This window comes from Acipenser ruthenus, chromosome 27, assembly GCF_902713425.1.
Source record: "Acipenser ruthenus chromosome 27, fAciRut3.2 maternal haplotype, whole genome shotgun sequence".
In the NCBI taxonomy this organism is placed as follows: domain Eukaryota; kingdom Metazoa; phylum Chordata; class Actinopteri; order Acipenseriformes; family Acipenseridae; genus Acipenser; species Acipenser ruthenus.
In genome coordinates this window covers 3,873,073-3,891,598 of record NC_081215.1, presented here as the reverse complement: position 1 = coordinate 3,891,598, position 18,526 = coordinate 3,873,073, and the positions used below count along the sequence as shown (strand labels likewise).

The 18,526-nt window shown below is 38.7% G+C and overlaps 1 protein-coding gene across 2 annotated transcripts; it reads right to left on the bottom strand.

Moving 5' to 3' along the window:
• Positions 1 to 7,485: 7,485 nt before the first annotated feature.
• LOC117432244 (alpha-enolase) lies at positions 7,486 to 18,138 on the bottom strand. 2 transcript variants are annotated; one of them, XM_034905079.2, is made up of 12 exons: positions 17,985 to 18,138; positions 15,761 to 15,855; positions 13,218 to 13,313; positions 12,388 to 12,446; positions 11,808 to 11,877; positions 11,554 to 11,687; positions 11,108 to 11,330; positions 9,169 to 9,366; positions 8,778 to 8,979; positions 8,401 to 8,509; positions 8,247 to 8,305; positions 7,486 to 7,931 (listed from the first exon to the last, which is right to left on the bottom strand). In XM_034905079.2, the coding sequence occupies exons 2-12, from the start codon at positions 15,843 to 15,845 to the stop codon at positions 7,862 to 7,864; spliced, it is 1,305 nt and encodes a 434-aa protein (XP_034760970.2). In that variant the 5' UTR covers positions 15,846 to 15,855; positions 17,985 to 18,138; the 3' UTR covers positions 7,486 to 7,861. The 2 variants fall into 2 exon arrangements, with proteins under 2 accessions (XP_034760970.2, XP_034760969.2); XM_034905078.2 differs by lacking the exon at positions 12,388 to 12,446 and adding an exon at positions 12,055 to 12,113.
• Between the last annotated feature and the right edge of the window lie 388 nt (positions 18,139 to 18,526).

The window sequence follows — 18,526 nt, the reverse complement described above, 5'->3', positions numbered from 1 at the left end:
CCTGTTCAAAGAGAAAGCTGCCTCTTTCCTGCTAAGGAATAGTGTATCAGAGGAGGTTCAACCCACCTCCTAGTATCGGGCCATCAGATTGGTCGTTAGGGTGGTCTGGCTGAGATAACAGCCAATTAGGGGCAGGCATGTAGTGATTTAAAAGAGAGAGTGTGTGAAAAAAACAACTAAACTGGAATACAAAACACATTATTGATTGAATATTATAGAAGATGTGGTTACAGAAACCGTGCGTGATTTAATAATACCCGACGCTGACTAGCTTGTGATGCGAAAGACAACGCGGGATACTGTTAAGACTCCGGGCTCCAAGGAACCAGAGCGTAGTAAAAAAAAGGAGCTCATTTATGTCAGTTCTGTGTGAGGGAAAAAAAAATCTTCAGCTTAATAATGGCCACCCTTGGGAGTGAGTGATGTGTGAGAAAAGTGGACCGTGCTCGCGTATTCTCCGAGAGAATTTTACCATTTTAATACAAACGCCCGTGAGTGTCATTTAGCCATGTCAACGATCATAGATCATTTCAAAGTGGTGACCTTTTCAATAGTCATTTAACCATGTTTCATCTGCCTGGCATTTTATTACAATCCCACGAGGTTCAGCTGTGACTAGTACTAGTCAACCCAGGCCTTTAGCATGGTTATTACTAAGTTTAATAGTTTATGTACACAGCTTGAAAGATGTGTAGCAAAGGTAGATGCGGAAATAACACTGATGCACTAAAAGTGAGGGGTAATTCATAATTCATTAACAGACACAGATTATAGAACTGTTGATTTGGACCACTGCTATTTAATCAAAGTGTTTACCCTCAACATAATTTCTCAACTTTATTTAACCAGGAAATCCCATTGAAAACCCATTGAAAAAATTTTCCAAGGAAGACCTGGTCAAATCAGTGACAAACAAATTACAATGATCAAATATTAAAAAAAAAAAAAAAAAAAAAAAAAAATCATGTTACAGCTCTGCAGTTATGCAGCTGTTCTGTTTTTCACTGCTTAAGCGACACCAGTTTTCTCTGAGAAATAGGAGGTAATGTGGCTTGTGGTTCATTTTCAAGAGAAGTGCTGGGGGGGGGCTTTTAGTCACATGATTAAGTAGTACTGTATCCCTTTTCTCTACTGGCCATAAACAGTGTAGGAACAGCCAGCACTTGATAGAGGGTTCTTATTAATTGTCTCTGCAGCAGATGGTTTTAAGATTCTAAACTAATCTTCTAACACAGAAGAGCCTGTGCTTTAGTGTCTCTCTGCTTAGAAGTGGGTAGAGAGTTCACTTCAAAAGGCTGCTGGGCTCCCAACAGCCAATCGCTGTCTTCTAAGAGTCACATGTTTGCCTGACTGATCCCAGCCACCTAGGAAATCATGCGGGCAAAGCATGGGACAAGCTGAAAACCACTCCTCACAAGAAGCTGTGATGAGGAATATCATTTTCTCTGATGTATTTCATATTTGTAGATGATGAATTATAAATCTGCAAGGTGACATTAGCTTTTTATTCCTGTCTATACTAATTTAGAACTAGTTTGTTACTACTGGCTACTTTCCATTTACCCTTTCAGACACATGTCCTCCTATGAGGCTGTAAAGAAAGTGACTTTGAAACAGCTGTGTAGTTGTTTCTTATCTCTGGTTGGTATGTGTAATATACCTACTAAATAGATTTTGTACAATTTGTGTGGCTAATTGGTAACTGGCTAATGTTTGTTTTGGTGTGAATTGCTAAATAATGTCATCCAATATGACATTCTTTATTTTTTTTGTTAACCACAACCTCAATATATAGGCAGTATACATTGTTAAACAAAAATAAAAAAAATACACCTCAATCCCATTTGACATAATTGTACACCTATTTAAATAACATGCTTCTTTTCTATAAGACAAATGAGCATTTGTGATTTTTTTTTCATTATCAATACCCTATACATGAAAAGCTTTTGCTTTCGAATCACTAACTGGCACTCTAATTCCAGAATAAAAAGGAGTGGGGCTCAAAGCAGAAGAGCATTCAACCAGTAAAACATACACGCATAAGCCTATTTCTTTCCTCAAAGAAATGATTGCATCTCCCATGACATTCGGGTATTTTTATAGGAGTTGTGCAGTCATCCCTGTGGAGATAATCATTACCATTCAATTTATGCAAGTGTCAGTTATTCTAACAAAAATAGGCTGCACCGCTGTGGGCTGCAAAGGGTCTCCTCCAATCAGGAACAGTCTTCTTTGAAATCCAGATCGATTAGGAAGAACCACAGTCAGAGCCGGTTTGATCCAGCAGCATGGAGTCCAGTTCTGAGAAGTTATTGATCTGTAGCAAATTCTAACTGGCAGTAGCATCAAAACTTCACATCTTTAAGAAGCCTGCTTCATCCTTCAAACCCCTAATGAAGCAAACTACCATTGGAAGGTGTGAATGATCACCTCTATCGTGTGTTCATAGTAATTGAACACAGACTGAACACGCCTAGTAAAGCATGTCGTGTCACTGTCTGCTCACTGCACTTGAATTTTATATCCATTTTAAGATACAATAGGCTGTTTTATGGATATTATTATAGTAGCAGTAGTCGTAGTAGTATTGCGGTTGCTATGTTTATTATTATAAAAATGAAAGGAACTGCAGAGCTTGATATATCCTTTCCCCAGATTGCTTATAAAAGAGAAATAAAGAAGTAAAGATGTTGAAATGGGATTGAGGTAGGGTGGTGTGATCACAGCTGGCTGTTTTCTCTTCTCATTACAATAAAGGTATCAGGAGGCCTGATATAAGATATTGTGTTGGAATGGATGGCTTGTTAGTTTATTGCAACATGACAGGGTGAATGAGCCGCTAAAATAAAAATATAGCCGGGGCCAACTGTCCTCACTGTAGAGAAGAGACGTGAGTCCTTGCCAAAGAGTGAAATAAAAATTAAAAAAAGCGAAAATCAACAGCCGATCAGGCAGATTGTACGCATTTATGTGTAAAACAATAACGGATAAAGCTAAAGACAGACAACTGCGCACGATCAGACAGAACAAGGGGGTGCATTCAAAGCACCGGCCCAGCTCCAGCACAGAAAGCGGAACGTGAACCTGTGTGTTTAATTGATATTCCCAAATTTAATAATACCCCCTATCACTTCTGCCAACACTAAACAGATGGCCTGACTCTCATTTCAATTGCTAAGTTACCAGCCCTGGCGGCTATTCCAAAACCACGACATTAGTCATCCTGTACGGCATTGTATGCAGAACATGGGAAGCCACATTAGGTACTAAATATATATATATATATATATATATATATAAAATTTCCGAGTTCCAACGCCCATTGTTATGACCGACTCAGTAAGGAAACCGTGACTCGAGGCCCGTAGTCGTTACACGTCTGCTCTGTCACGTAGTGTTTGTGTAAATAGCCACCTGAGCCTTCTAATAATCTGCCGCTGTTTGCATCCCCGTGACGTCGGGGCTGAAATGTGGTTACTGTGTGTTTGGTTAATCTTCCAAGGAATCAAAAATATGTTTTCATTTAGGACCGGTTATTGCATTTAGTGAGCCCTTTTGACAATTTGCAGTGGCAGCACAGTGTAACCGATAGCATTAAAACGTGTATGCATATATATCATTATAAGACATTATATTTTATTAGATTTCTATAACAAAATGATGGGGGGACAGATCTTAAAATGGCACGTCTACGAGAGCAGTATTTTAAAAGTGCATTACTGCATTTAACAAAATGACATTTCTACAGATTTAAATGCAGCCTGCGTGTTGATACATCAGTGACTGGAACACAATGAAGACAGACACTGTAATGTAGTACCACGGAATGAACAGTAGAGGGCAGTCGACATTGTGAAATCTGATATTTAAATCAGTACAGCGCATCACCTGAAAGGAATTAACAGGCACAGCTTCTGTTTGCAAAAACATACAAGTGCAAATAAAAAATACCGTTTACAAATTCATGAATGAAGTGAGCGTGTCTGCTAATTCCACAACTCCAGATAACAGTTTTTGGAAAGAGGCTTACTTGCAAAACAGCTTGGTGGCGGCATTGTTCATTTTCCTAGATGGGAAATGACTTGTTTTAATGTGGATTTTAATGAAGGCAACTGGGCACGTAGGCTGCAAAGAGAATCACACAGTCTTGCACGTGTATCACACTGGAATTTCACTTGATTCGCCGTCGCAATTGTACAACTCATCTAAAAGACTTTTAGTAAGCATACATCATTCCCAACAATCTGATGCTCTGCGTCTTCCAAGAACCAAGCATTGAAAACCCCTTCATTAAAAACGTGGTTCACTGTTTACTGCCTTCTCCAAGACTGATTCAACTTCAGTAAATCAATTATTTCCTAAAATTTTACTGCAGTTTAACTTCAGTTAAAAGCAGTTAAATGTTCTTCTGAACACGACTTTCCGTGTCAGCCCTAACCTTTTCCAAGAACGCATTACAGGCAATACAAATATATATATATATATATATATATATATATATATATATATATATATATATATATATATATATATATATATATACACACACACACCCAATATACAAAGACTAAATATAAATAAATGAAAATACAAAAAGATATATAAATAAGAATTTATAAATAAAGATTAAGTGGATTTTGTGAAGACGGCATAAAGCAGTAAAAGACTGAACAGTACTACAGCATAACTGCTTGTGTGTGTGTGTGTGTGTATATATACATATTCATTGAGCCTGAACAGCCACAAGGTGGCGCACATTATTTTGAGCCAACCAATATTAAATATTGTAGCTGTATGTTTGACTTTATGAATCCAAGTATTTTCACATTTCGATATTTCCCCTAAAACTGAGTTTGACGCTAAATTGGTTTGAGGTGCTCCAGGGATAGAAATAAGTCTCCTATTACACAGCAGTTTTATCCATTCCAGGTTTTACAACGAGCTTGATTAGCCACAGTGTGTATGTAACAAGCTCAGGTGTGTCTTATTAAACTCACAGTAAAGCCAGGAATGGATCAAACAGCTATGCGATGGTAGTCTTATTTCAAGCCCTGTGCTTGGAAATATCTTTGCTGTGGACATGCGCAGGAGCTGAGATAGGGACGTACCCACGACAACTTTGAGTACAAGAGATATCAATTGTGTTATATGATAGGGTTTAATGAATATAACGTTTTTAATCAATAGCAGGAAACCTTACCACCCAGAGCCTGCATCACTGCCAAATAATATTATTACAAAGCACTGAAATTTAAATAATCAGTGGCCGTATTTAAACCCACAACTCAACAGAGACCCGTTAGGTTTAGTGTTAAGTTGTTATCTTATTGATATGTTGTACTGCCCGTCAGCCTAGCTCTGGATGCTTTGATCTGCTTGGGCAGTTTATCCAGTTCAGTTCAGGATAGTTCCAGATTCCTATTTGCTCCATTCAAACTAATTGAGCTCCCTGGCCCAGTTCCGTTATGGACCATTCCTTCCCAGTCGATGGTGCTGGCAGCCAGCCTGCTGTGTTTCAAACATAAATTCATTATCCTGCACGTAGGTCATGGAGTGAGCGATGAACACATTGGGCCCGAATTATATACCGGATCCCCTCTTGCAAACGCCCCCAGTCTTGTCATAGACAAAGTCATTTATCTATTACAATCTATCATTCCTTATACTAGTGCCAAATTCTGATCAAAAACTATTCCTGGCCCCAGGGACATAAAACAGAGCTGATTCAGTGAAACAAGTTGTTTGTTAATAATTTGAAAATATTAACAGGCTTTTATTACTTGGTTTCATTATACAGCTGTTAAAGCTCAGTAGTAAATCTGCCCTTCATGCTTTTTGACTAATCTTGATCATTTCTGCAGATGTAGTTGCACACCATGCAACAATTCATTACTTTACACTAGTCTTACTTGAATGCTGTGCTATCTCTGAGTTCAAAAGGGCTCCTGGTGGAGTGAGTACACCCTTTTTGTGAAATGTGGTTCTTTCATAACCAATCACAGCTAACCACTGCATTTAAGGTGGGATATACTGTGTACTATGAAATAACCATCTAATACTACCATGTGTACATGAACTTACATGTAATGCATTAGCAGTATAAAGACATGCATGCTTTCCTTCATTAATGTCAGCAGCAGTTGCAGAATAGAGTTAGTGTAAAATATGACATAAATCTCATGCTCTTTACAAAACCTGCCCCACCTCTGTCCAGTCTGTGCTACACAGACACGCACAGCCTCAGGCTCCTCACAGCTGAGATCTGAAGATGGGAAAGCAATTGCAAAAACTGCTAAATGTTAGCAGGCCCCTATTTGTCCAGCGATTTCACAAAATAACAGAGTTAAAAACCTCAGCAGTTTCCCCCTGGTTTTATATTATTGCCAGTTTTATTTTCCTTACATAAAAACAGTACCTTTGCACACCACAGGGACTTAGCTTGGTTAAATAGGGACTGTAAGATGTTCTTTTTAATTGACCACAGAGACAAGATAAGGACTGTCATTTACCCAAGTGTGGCACAACAGAATCATTTGTGCCAGTTTAAAAACACAAAATAAGTTTTATTCTCAGTAAACCCTTATTTAGTGCAATTTTGTACTCTGGGAAAGTGAAGAAAATGTATTTGAAATGAAAAGTTCTGCTGCACTGCATCTATGTCCCGCTAATGTCACAATAAGTGCAGGACACCACTGGTAACAGCACTTGTGTGGGATTAAGTAACCGGGGGAAATTGAAATCTCAGGCTAAGGGGTTGATCCCCCCCTCCCCATGAGCATTTTATAGTACCAGGGAATCCATGTAGATTGCATCAACCGCTTATTTTTAGGGGTAATCCTGCAATTATAGTTGTCTGATGCAATCAAGGTTAACTCCCTCGTGCTGTAAAATGCTCTGCTTTATTAGGTTATTTAACTGTCAGTACTATGGATTCCTAAACCAGGCTATACAAATGTAATGCTTAGAAGTGCTTATTCTAAAAAAAAAAAAACAAAAAAAAAAAACACTGGAGGCTAATACATTTGATATTTTAGCAATGGCATGCTTCACAATTTGTACACACATGCTAATGTATCCACGCAGCTCCATTTTGTCTACTAGAATCTATAAATAGGTCTTTCCTAGTGTGTTTATTTCCAGGCAAGTAGAAAGTAGCTATATAGTCAGCAATTACTAATAAATGTTCAAAGATCCATTATATGTGGTTATAAACACTCCATATATATTTATCTATATCTATGTAGGAAACCACTTATAACAGATGCTACTTTTGTAATACCATAAAAGAAGCTTGCTGTGTCAGTATGTGAAGGAAGTGGTGGCAATATAGATAACTACAGTTAAATGTCATAACCTGAGAAGGATAAAGGAAGACATTTTGTCTGCCAACGCTACTTCCGGAGATATTAGTAAAAACGCAACACTTAAGACAGAGAAATAGTAAAAAAAATAAAAAAATAAAATAAACCACCTTTTTTCAGGTTGATGGTTCAGGGATTGTTTTTATTCGCCACACATACAGCAACAATACAATTTCTCAGGTAAGCGACTTGTTGCACATATAGACTTTGCTCTTTACTAAAATAGACTATGTTAAGATACAGAAAATCACAAAAACTCACGACAGGGTCTCTCACACGATACAAAAAAACGCACATCAGTGATTGGTACTATGAAGCTGTGTTTAGCCTTGGGAGCAGTAGATTGCACACATGGGGAAATTCCTTGTGATGGCTTAGTAAGGACTTGGACCTTCAACCGTTACAACCATCCCTTTTCAGCTGCCCTTCTCTTACAGGTGAACTAAACTGGGTTGAAATGATGAAATGATGAAAGCAGAGCCTAGGAAGCACATTGTTTAGTTAATGAGAGGGTTTCTGAAGTTTCTGCCGGCAAAGCGAGCCTTGTCTCCCAGCTCCTCTTCAATCCTATTGGGGGAGGGTAAAAGATTTCATTTTGTTAACGACATGACTACAGCGTTTCCCCACTTTCCAGGATAAACTCCTTGAGATGCAACATCTTGGTTTTCAGCAAGGGTGTTCCCAAAGAAGAACCGATGTATATTTGCTAGCCTGGTGTTCTATCTAATACAACAGTTGCATGCTTTTGCAATATGCAGTTCCTTTGAAACTAAACTGCACTCATTTATATCCAATTCAAATATTAAATTGCATGCATTTTTTTCTATTAAACTGTAAACTGAACTCCAGTATTTCAGAAGCTAATACATCACAAGGACTCACCTCAGCAGTTGGTTATACTTGGCCAGACGCTCAGATCGGCATGGGGCTCCGGTCTTAATCTGAAGGAAGTTAGAAAACATGTTAAAAGGATCACCCCGAGCAAACTCACTTTTATAGTACTTTGGAAAGCTCCGACTCTTGTGTTTATACTGACCTGGCCAGTGCAGAGACCAACAACCAGATCGGCAATGAAAGTATCCTCCGTCTCTCCAGAGCGGTGGCTGACCATCACCCCCCAGCCACTGGACTGAGCCATCTTACAACTAGAGAGGAAGGAGGAACACATGCCATTCATTTTCAAACCCAGACACTCCCTCCCCCCAGATACAAAAACACTATGAACAAACAATTAGACCAGTACATGCATGATTGCAAAATCAAAAGCAGGCTACAATTTTTTTTTGGCTTTAAAATTAGTGGTGTGCCCAACCTGCAGATTAATGTGCACATCAGTAATATCTGTTTAACAAGAAAAACACTGACTCTTTCAGCAGATAGTAGTCATTGAATAAAACTCCTTAAATGACTTACGCCTGGAGTGATTCAGTGACAGAGCCAATCTGGTTGACTTTCAGAAGCAAGCAGTTGCAGGCTTTGTCGGACACTGCTTTAGCAATGCGCTTGGGGTTTGTCACCGTCAGATCGTCACCAACCACCTGAATTGCAGTGCTGGCGGTGAATTTGGACCAGGCTTCCCAGTCATCCTGGTCAAAGGGATCCTCAATGGAAACAACTGGAAAAGAACAAAAAAAACCAGGGGAAAGAAAAATCACAAGAGCTTCTTTTATGAGCTTGAATTAAAAGCAGTTGCCATAAATCCAATAGATACATCCACATCTGGGGGGGGGGGGGGGTTACTGAGCCTTGTTTGAGAAGCTTGTGTCTTTAGTAACTAAGAATATCACAAAGATTAAAACCCTACCTGGATAATCCTTGACGAATCCCCTGTACAGGTCAGCCAGCTGGTCGGGAGTGATGTATCTGCTGGGATCGTCGGGGGATTTGAAATCCAAGTCGTATTTGCCATCTTTGTAGAATTCAGAGGCAGCAACGTCCATTCCGATCACAATTTTGTCAGTGTACCCAGCCTTGCCGATAGCATTCTTCAGAAGTTCCAGGGCTGAGGAAACAATGACATAGAAATCAGCATTGTTACAGCAAAACTAAAAACAAGGAAATGTGCATTTGCAATAGAAAAGTTTACTCCTCCTGTTTCAACAAATAATTTTAGTAGCGATACTAGAAAATCAGTAGAAAAGTATACTTGGGGGGGGGGGGGGGGGGAGGGGGGGGGAAGATATATAAAAGATATGTGGATTTAAAATAGACTTCAGGAACAGCTTGATGTTGGAACTTGACAATGTTAATTATTCTCTCAAATTTTTCAGGATTAAAAAGTCTTTTAACTACTAGAATCCCCCCAAAAATCTTGCAACGTGTGCTCGAAACCCAATGAAAACAACTACAAGCTTTCCTCACAGCCAGCAGCTGTCCAAAATAATCTAGTGACAGGTGGCGGGTTGTATTAATTCAAATTGATAGCGCCGCCATACCAATTATAAAGTAGCTGTGGCAGCACAATAAACTGATTGAATTCAGTCTCCATTATTGCAACAGAACAAAACTCATGCTTTTAGTCATGTTAAATAGAATCTTCAGCATGTTCTACGTTCGCACTACAGCTGTTTCTGTCACTGAAGTTGCCTTGATGTCCAGTTTACTCAATAAATCACAGGGTTGAAAGCTGTTTTACATTTTTATTAAGTCACAAAGACACTCAACCCCACTGTAAGAATGAGCTTTTATTGGATACTTGGGAGATGGCATTAAGAAAAAAATAAATAAATACCACAGCACATGAAAAAGGAAGGGTGCATTGAAAGCAATTTAAAGAAGTGCTACTCTTAACCAAACCACCGCATTAAAATATACTCTTGACTCAGCTTACTTTGATTTTTTTACTCTGGGATTTTTTATTACCTCAAAATTGGAAATCCAGAACAAATTCTCAAGGCATGAATATGGCAAGCCTGTGCACATGTATCTACTGTACACAATGGGAAATGGTCACATAATAAAATGTCTTATTCGTTGCTCCTTGTGCCATTCTGCAGCAGCAGTTGTTAAACGTTTTTCTTTTTGCAGTGGCTCAGCCTACAGTATCTCGCTGTTTCAGCACCTCTTAGCAGCTGGGTCAGAGTTCGGCCGATTCAGAGGCAGCAAGTCAATTCAGTTTACAGTATCAAGTTGAAGTGCTTAATTTGGAAACCATCTGCTTCCCTGGAATAAAATCCTCAGGACTCCCATTTGCAGAGTACTTGATGGCACAACAGTAATTTAACCACCAAGTAATAAATCAAACTTAACACTCTCTTTTAGAGTACCAGAACATTGTAGAACATTGGGGGCTGCAACTCTGGTAATTGTATGAAATGTAATACAATTGAATCTATTAAATGTGTACAGCACTATAGCTACTAGCTTGTTTAGTTTACTTTTCCAACTACTTGTTCTATCTTGGAATACCGCAAGGATCTCCAGTATTCTGAGGGATGCAAGTACAGCTATTAGACTTCTGCAATATAATTTGGTTGTTTCTTTGATTGTCTGCTAAGAAATAAATAAATAAATGATGTTAAATAAAATATCTAATTCATGTTTATTTCGTTTTTTTAATGTCGTCTCAATCCTAAAATTCTAGGTGATGCAAAACTTCTGGCCATAGCTGTGTATGCATACTTTTGCACATAGCAAAGATGCCCCACTGATGGAGTCATGTTGATTCCTTAGAAATCCTATCCGCACTAATTTTAGAAAGCTGCAGCATGCAAAGCTTGTGTGAAAGCTAGTACGTTTCCCACCTTCCTTGTTCTCCAGGATGTTGGGGGCGAAGCCTCCTTCATCTCCCACGTTGGTGGCATCCTGGCCGTACTTCTGCTTGATGACGTTCTTCAGGTTGTGGTAGACCTCTGCACCAATGCGCATGGCATCCTTGAAGCTGCTTGCTCCGACAGGCAGGATCATGAACTCCTGCATGGCCAGCTTATTACCGGCATGGGATCCTCCATTGATTACATTGAAAGCCTGAAAAGCAAAACAAAAGCATACCTTAATATCTAAGAAGAAGGGATGTCACTGGTAGCCACAACAGCCAAATATATATAAAAAAAAACTTAGGAAATTACAGAATGTATAACAAGCAAACCAATGCAATACATGTAAATATCACATTTCTAACACAAAATCAAGGATAACTAAATATCATCTTTCCGGGGTTTTTAAAAATGTTAGATTAACCGAAACTTACAGGAACTGGAAGGATGACTTCTGCATTTCCAGCAAGATCAGCGATGTGGCGGAACAGGGGGACACCTTTCTCTGCAGCACCAGCCTTGCACACAGCCAGAGAAACACCCAGGATGGCATTGGCACCAAACTTGGCTAAAGGGCAAATCAAGAAAGATCATACAGTTGTCAAATTAGTGCAATAACAACAGGAAGTTAAAAATGAATTGTCTACATATTTAATTCATGTTGCCATGCCAATTTATTTTTACTTACATTTGTTTTCAGTGCCATCCATAGCCAACATCAGTTTGTCAATCTTCTCTTGCTCAATAACAGACACATTCTAAAGGGTAAAAAGTAAACATTAAGTATGCACAGCAATGCAATTTCACACTGAAGAAAAGTCAATGGGACAATTCTCCAATTAAAAGATGCCACTGTACCTTACAAGTAAATTGCCATTATGCATACACCACACTACACATGTCAAAACGGTTAGTCAAACAATAAATGTTCCTACCTGGCTAACCAATGCAGGTGCAATTGTTTTATTGATATGCTCAACAGCTTTAGAGACACCTGGAAGGAACAAGCAAATGCATCACTGATCAAGTACCACACTCATGCTCAGCAGGCAAAACTAGACGATCATGGCACTCGCAACACCTCTATTCGTATCCTCCAACAAACAATGGACGGCAATGCATGAAACAAGAGTTGAGTTTTTTTTTTTAATTTTTATTGAATGAAGATGGTAATCGTCTACAAATGCCTGCTCGGAAGTTAGTTGTCAAACACATGCTTTTGTGAGCTGCAATCGTATTATTATTTTTCCCACACGTTTATGGATTACCTGATTACACAGAGCTGGTCCCAAGAACTCATTAACATATTTTATAGCTCTGGACACCCCTGACAGAAGTGTAACAGATGAAGGGACAGAAAGATGTTTGTACAGAACAAAGATCGTGAGATGAGCGAGTCCGAACATGGAAAGAAAGGAAAAACATGAACACAAATAAAAGGTCACGTTTACTTTACACAACAAGAACCCCTTCTCTTGCATCACCAAATACTTACAGTATCTTAGAAATTCTTGCTTTCAGAATTGCCAGTTATTAAATCAAGGTATTTACTGCTAAGCTACAACACATGGGAGGCTTGATTTTCAAACTGCATGGAAGCACACAGATAGTTCATGAATTTGTCTTTGCGCCATTTGGTTGAAAATCAAGCCTAGGATCGGCTGAAAGGCACATTATACACTTTTTAAAGAGTTAACTATTATGATTGTATTATGACCTCATTACTGCATGCCACCTTTGAGAAGGGTATGATTCGGTATGATTTTACAGAATGAACTGAACATTAAACGGTTTCTTCTTGCTTTGGTTAAGCTTGGCAGACCAAATAAAACAAAAATACCCTTCAAATGTTCAAAAGAAGCTTGTTTTAGGGGCCCATGTAATATTCATAAACAATAAAAGTCTGATTGTTCTATGTAAAACGTGGGTAGAATAGAAAATGTCAACTGATATTTATTGTGTAAAGACCAAAGTGACAGCTACACAAAGTGCATCATTTATTAAACACGAACAGCCTTGTAATGCAGCGTTTGCTCTGTCCTTGGCAGCTGCTTTGTTTTGAAGCAGGTAAATACGTTTTCGTGGACACCAGACCCACCTTTTCCAAGGTAGCGAGTTTTATCGTTGTCACGGAGTTCCAAAGCTTCGTAGATTCCTGTGGAGGCCCCGCTGGGAACGGCAGCTCTGAAAAGACCTGAAACACAGAAACGACAGAATGCAAGGCAGGGAACACGACATGTGGAGCAAGGTCCGGAGCAATAATGGTGACTTGGTAAAGGAGCAAAAAAGCTACCTTGATGAAGTCAGCTGTAGGTATTGAGTATTCAAATTTGCAAGAGGGGAATTTCAAAAGACTTCTTTGTGTAGTCACGGGTGAATGCAGACCAACTTCCAAGGGTTAAAACAGAATACTGTAAGCCTGCTTACCGTGATCGCTATTAAAATAAATTCGGCCAAAATCCATGCCCAGAATACACACATGAATCAACCTATTTCAGTTTAACCAAGTGTTACAACTCCCCCTTCTAATTTTCATTTAATAAGTGAAGTTGACTGCAACAGGTCAGCCTGCAGCTGTTTCAGTAGCGTTTAATGGAGATTAAAAAGTGAATGTGCTTCCAGGCTTAGCAGCAAAGTAAACCTTTATCCTACGGTGCTACAGAAGCCAGAATCATTCAACATTGTATGAAGTCACTGAAATGAACAAGATCTTTCACAGTAGGAATTTGGAGTTGGGATTCGGGGGTAAAGTTGCCAACAATTTCTGGTGCAGTTTGAGGCAGTACCACATTAAGAGCAACAATAAACTTACAGTACAGCCTGTGGCTATTGAGATCCGCATACTCTAAAATAAGCCAAATTTAGGCCAAATTCTCTAAAAGGAAAAACAAACTGGTAGCTTTGTCACAGTTCACTAGCCAGGAACAGAAAGGAAAAAGAGACCAGTTCAAACTGTATTAGAATATCACTTGTTACTACGACACAATGAATACCTGGCAGCAACACATGCCAGCCTAAGACTGGAAGTCTCATTGCATTGCACCGTTTCGGCTGAGGTTGCTCGTGTATAATTAATGTCTGTGCCAACAGAAGCCAACGAGCAGAAATGCCTCATAAAAAGGTCAAATGCAGCAGAGCTTATGTAATATCTGTTAAAACCTATTAGATCAGGCTCACTTGCTTGTTCGTGCTCTTTCTATCCTAACAATGCCTTATTCCAAACTCTGTAAAATGTTGCCAAAACAAGCCTGCCAGGAACAAAAGGGGAAGCCATGTGCACACAAAGCAGAGTAAGAAATGAACGGAGAGCTTGGCACATGTGACTTCCTGTGCCGAGTAACTCAGAGTAAAGGAAAGTTTTAACGCAGGCAAACCACAAAGCAGACGCATTTTACAGTAATTTAGCATCACACACCCACTGTGCTTCGAGTCTACTGTTTAAGTACCAGTTTATTACAGGCTGGGTTGCATTGGCTTGCAGTAACGATTTGATAAACCAAGCTCTTTTGGGGTTTCACACAAGGGGGCAGATTTTCAGGGATTTGTACCATTTCAGAATATTTTAATAATACAAATATATTAATAGGCACAGACGTTTTATAGTGTTAAAGAATATCAATAAAATCATTATTTAATTAAATAATGCTTTGTGAAAAGGGCCACTAACCCATCAGAAGTTAGAAATTCCCTATTTTGCTGCTGTTATACTATATATCATTTCATTATGCTACTACAGTAATTATGATATTGGGTTTCTTTCAAACTGTGACAGCTGTATATGATGTTATTACTGTTCAGTGCTGCAGTAGTTTCAGACTTGTTTATTAGCATGCAACTCATTTATTGGACAGACAGGATATAACCAGCTAACAGAAGAGTGACACCTCTTAAAAGTTATCATTTAAAACAGCCCCACAGAATGATTAGTCTGTAATAGTATCCCGTTCCAAAGTAACACATGTAACATTACAAACGCTAATTTTATTCTTCTTTAACTTGATCCCCCTTCACCACAATCTAAATGGGGAACCTTTTGAGGGCTGGGCACTATATTGGATTACTTCACCTCAATTGTTCTGAAGCTTTCCAGCTTTCCATTTTGCCAGGTCAGTTTCAGACCAGACAAAAGCGATTATAAATTCTGTTCTGATCTGATCTGAAGGTCTCGCGTAACGCAATTTAAACCACTGAGGCACACACACACACACACGAGCACAGCATTGTACTGCCATTTGTGGTGTATAAATTAAAAAGACTAGTTTCATTAAACCTTTTCTTTTGTATGTAACTAAATGCCTACCGATATGTACTGCAGCCTGGCAAAGGTACCAATGGCCAAGGTGCCAGTACACCACCATGTATTGTCTGACTGATCAATGGGATTCAATCTGGTATGCATCATTGTCCAAATCAGACAATGTCCTAAAAAGGTCATAAAAACAGTGCTAAAATACATTTTATAAAAACTGTGAATTGCAGTACAAAATACCAAGTGACTGAAAACTATTACACTGGAGAAGGCAATATGTATTATATTAAAAAGAAGTCAGAGACGCTGTGGTCAGATGATGGACCATTGCTGGTGACCCAACGATCCCATGTCTATACCACAAAGAGACTACATGTGAAAAACAAACTTACCTTTTTTAGTGTATAAATCTACTTCCACAGTGGGGTTCCCACGGGAGTCAAAAATCTCACGAGCATGGATCTTCAGGATGGACATGTTGATGGTTCTGTTAAAAACAATAACATATCAGAAATGTGTGTGCTAGCCATTACACAGTATACTCTGCGTGTACAGTACTGTAACAGTCTACATGAAAAAAACGTGAAAAATGGTCTCTACAAGCTGCAACAAGTGCCTGTAGATTACTATTTCTGGGGTTTGGTATTTTCATTATATATTTAAATAAATACATTCTGGAATGCATGTTTCATCATTTACTGCACTCTCACTAAATCTGGCTTGCAGGTTCCCTTCCTGCCATCGCACATGACTTCCTGTGCTACAGGGAGGCTAACATGACTCCCTGTAAATTCTAATGCACAGTAAAGTGTAAGCCTCAAATCAGGGCCAGAAGTTTGAATATTTGGCCTCTTATTCATGTCTCTATTAATCCTATCCATATAAACCTATCCATATAGTTCCTGAGACAATAATCATTTGTAAAAGGCCCCAATAAAAAGATATATTAATGCAGAGAGATTGGAAAAACCTATGGCCATGGTAACCCTGGGCTGCTGCAGTATAATCAATGCATGTGCAGCCTCACTGACACTTGAACAGTTCATTCAGGTGAACCGCAAGGAAACAACCCAACAGACTTGAAATGGCTTCTTCATTCACCGAGATGGCTTCCATTCATGTCACCCATTTCATTTTCTAGTACATTTAACAGTATATTTTTCATTCTAGTTTTATCATTAATGAATGTAATACAATCTAAAGGAATTTAAAAAAAAAGGTATTGTTTGATGCATAGGTTATATTATACAGCATGACTAAAACTAAGAATATAACCATATAGTGCAGCTCACTGCATGATTCATGAATGATGCAGATTTGCTTTGAAGCCAGACAAGGGATAGGAGAGCTACATCTGTTTAAAAAAAAAAAAATATGTTATTTTATTACGGATTTGGTGGAAGGACAGAAAACACAAGACATGAAAGCACAAATGTTCCTTAAAGATCAGTCAAGAAATTGACAGCTGCCTGCAGTAAAGATTTGTATTTATATTAGATGCACACACTGAACTCTAAAGGTTATAATATATGTAATAATATAAATAAATGTTACAGCAGTATGTCTAGTCTATGTTATTACCCATACATCTTCTACCGCCCTGCAGCATCCCGTGGGTGTACCATTTATTTACTTATTCATAAGTATTTAATTACCAGATAACACTGGGCCTTCACACTGCAGAGATGGTTTGTAACATCAGAAACTCAAAAGCTAGACACGAAAACGTTTAAAACAAAAAAAAAAAAAAAAAAAAAAAAAAGCCTGTCGGTTATTTATAAAGTCAAATCATGCTTCCAAACACGCAAATCCCATTTTAATCGCACCGGATTTAAGTACTAGAAACCAACATGGACGACTATTAGTTTCAGAAAGAACAAATACGGACATGCTCACTGATGGAACAGCATTTTTTTTTTCACACAGTCTGCCGAAAATGTAGTGCGTACGTTTCATAAAAACTGCAAGCAGACTGCGGTGTCTCGAATATATATGTATACTCATTAGCTAAACAGATCTTTTATAAATCCTATCCTATCTATTTAAGGGAGAAGCCCTTTAGAAGTACGTACATGCACCGACAAGAGCTACAATTTGCTATCTCTAGCTGAACTTGGACCTGGTAATAATCCTTCTACTGAAATTTTACACAGTGGCTCTAATTAGAGTTGGGTACATTTAGTTAGCTATATGACACATTCGGCATTTTTATTTTTAATGCAAGTATATATTTTCAAAATAAAGTGTGACTGTATAGTTATTATTAATATTACCGTATTTTAAAAGTTACTGTACAGAACATTCGGCTGCTTGCCATCTGCGGCAGGTAACGTGACACTCGTCATAAACTAATGTCGGCTACAGATTTTCACAATTACAAGCTGTGGTTCAGTCACGACACTATGCAAGATATTTAAAACATTCAAACTGGAAGAAGAAAAAACAATAAATAAATAAATTAAACCGTACCATTCTAGTTTTAAAAGCACCTAAACAGGGCGGACACCTAATTAAAGCAATGTCATGTAAAGACAATGATATACTGCAAGAAACGTGTATAGTATATACAAAAACAAAGTCTAGATAAATAAATAGCGGTATTTTATTTCTTCTTACCTTTATTGCGGTGCTGTAGCCGGTGAAGGTTAGGAGAAGGGCAGCTTGTATCTCTGCTGTGTCAAACAGAATGCAGCTTCAAACGAGGAAATATGAGCATGGGACTGGCAACCGCGTTCTCGCAATCTCATTGGTCGAGGCGGAACTCAGGAGACGCGTGAGAAGTGACCGAAAAGGCTGCAGGAAGCTCAGTGTGGAGGACGTGCGGGGAATCAGTTTGCATGTCTGCTGTGTAACGTGGTGGGAGTCGAGTTTTCCGCTTTGATTCATTCACATGCCGAAATTGCTTTGGTGGCTCAGAATTTCCCAACCACTGCGCAACAGTGGCACGTTGTTCACCCTGTCAGAGTGGCAGTGACATTATTAACTGATTTTAATTTTTTTTTTTTTTTGAATTGCAGAAATGGAGCTTAACTGTGGGTTTAAGAGGCAATGAAATCCGTTTAACTGCTGTTGTCAGAAATCTCAATTTAGGGCCTTGATGTTTTGACCTTGGCTTCACTGCAGCATACATTCCTACGGATGCTTAAATGCGTCACTAC

Coding starts and splice junctions, on each gene's coding strand:
- LOC117432244 (XM_034905079.2), bottom strand. CDS start 15,845: ATGTCCATCCTGAAGATCCATGCTCGTGAGATTTTTGACTCCCGTGGG. Junction 13,314..15,760: donor AGATTTATACACTAAAAAAG/GTAAGTTTGTTT, acceptor TCTGTGTTTCAG/GTCTTTTCAGAGCTGCCGTT. Junction 11,688..11,807: donor GGATGGCACTGAAAACAAAT/GTAAGTAAAAAT, acceptor TTTGCCCTTTAG/CCAAGTTTGGTGCCAATGCC.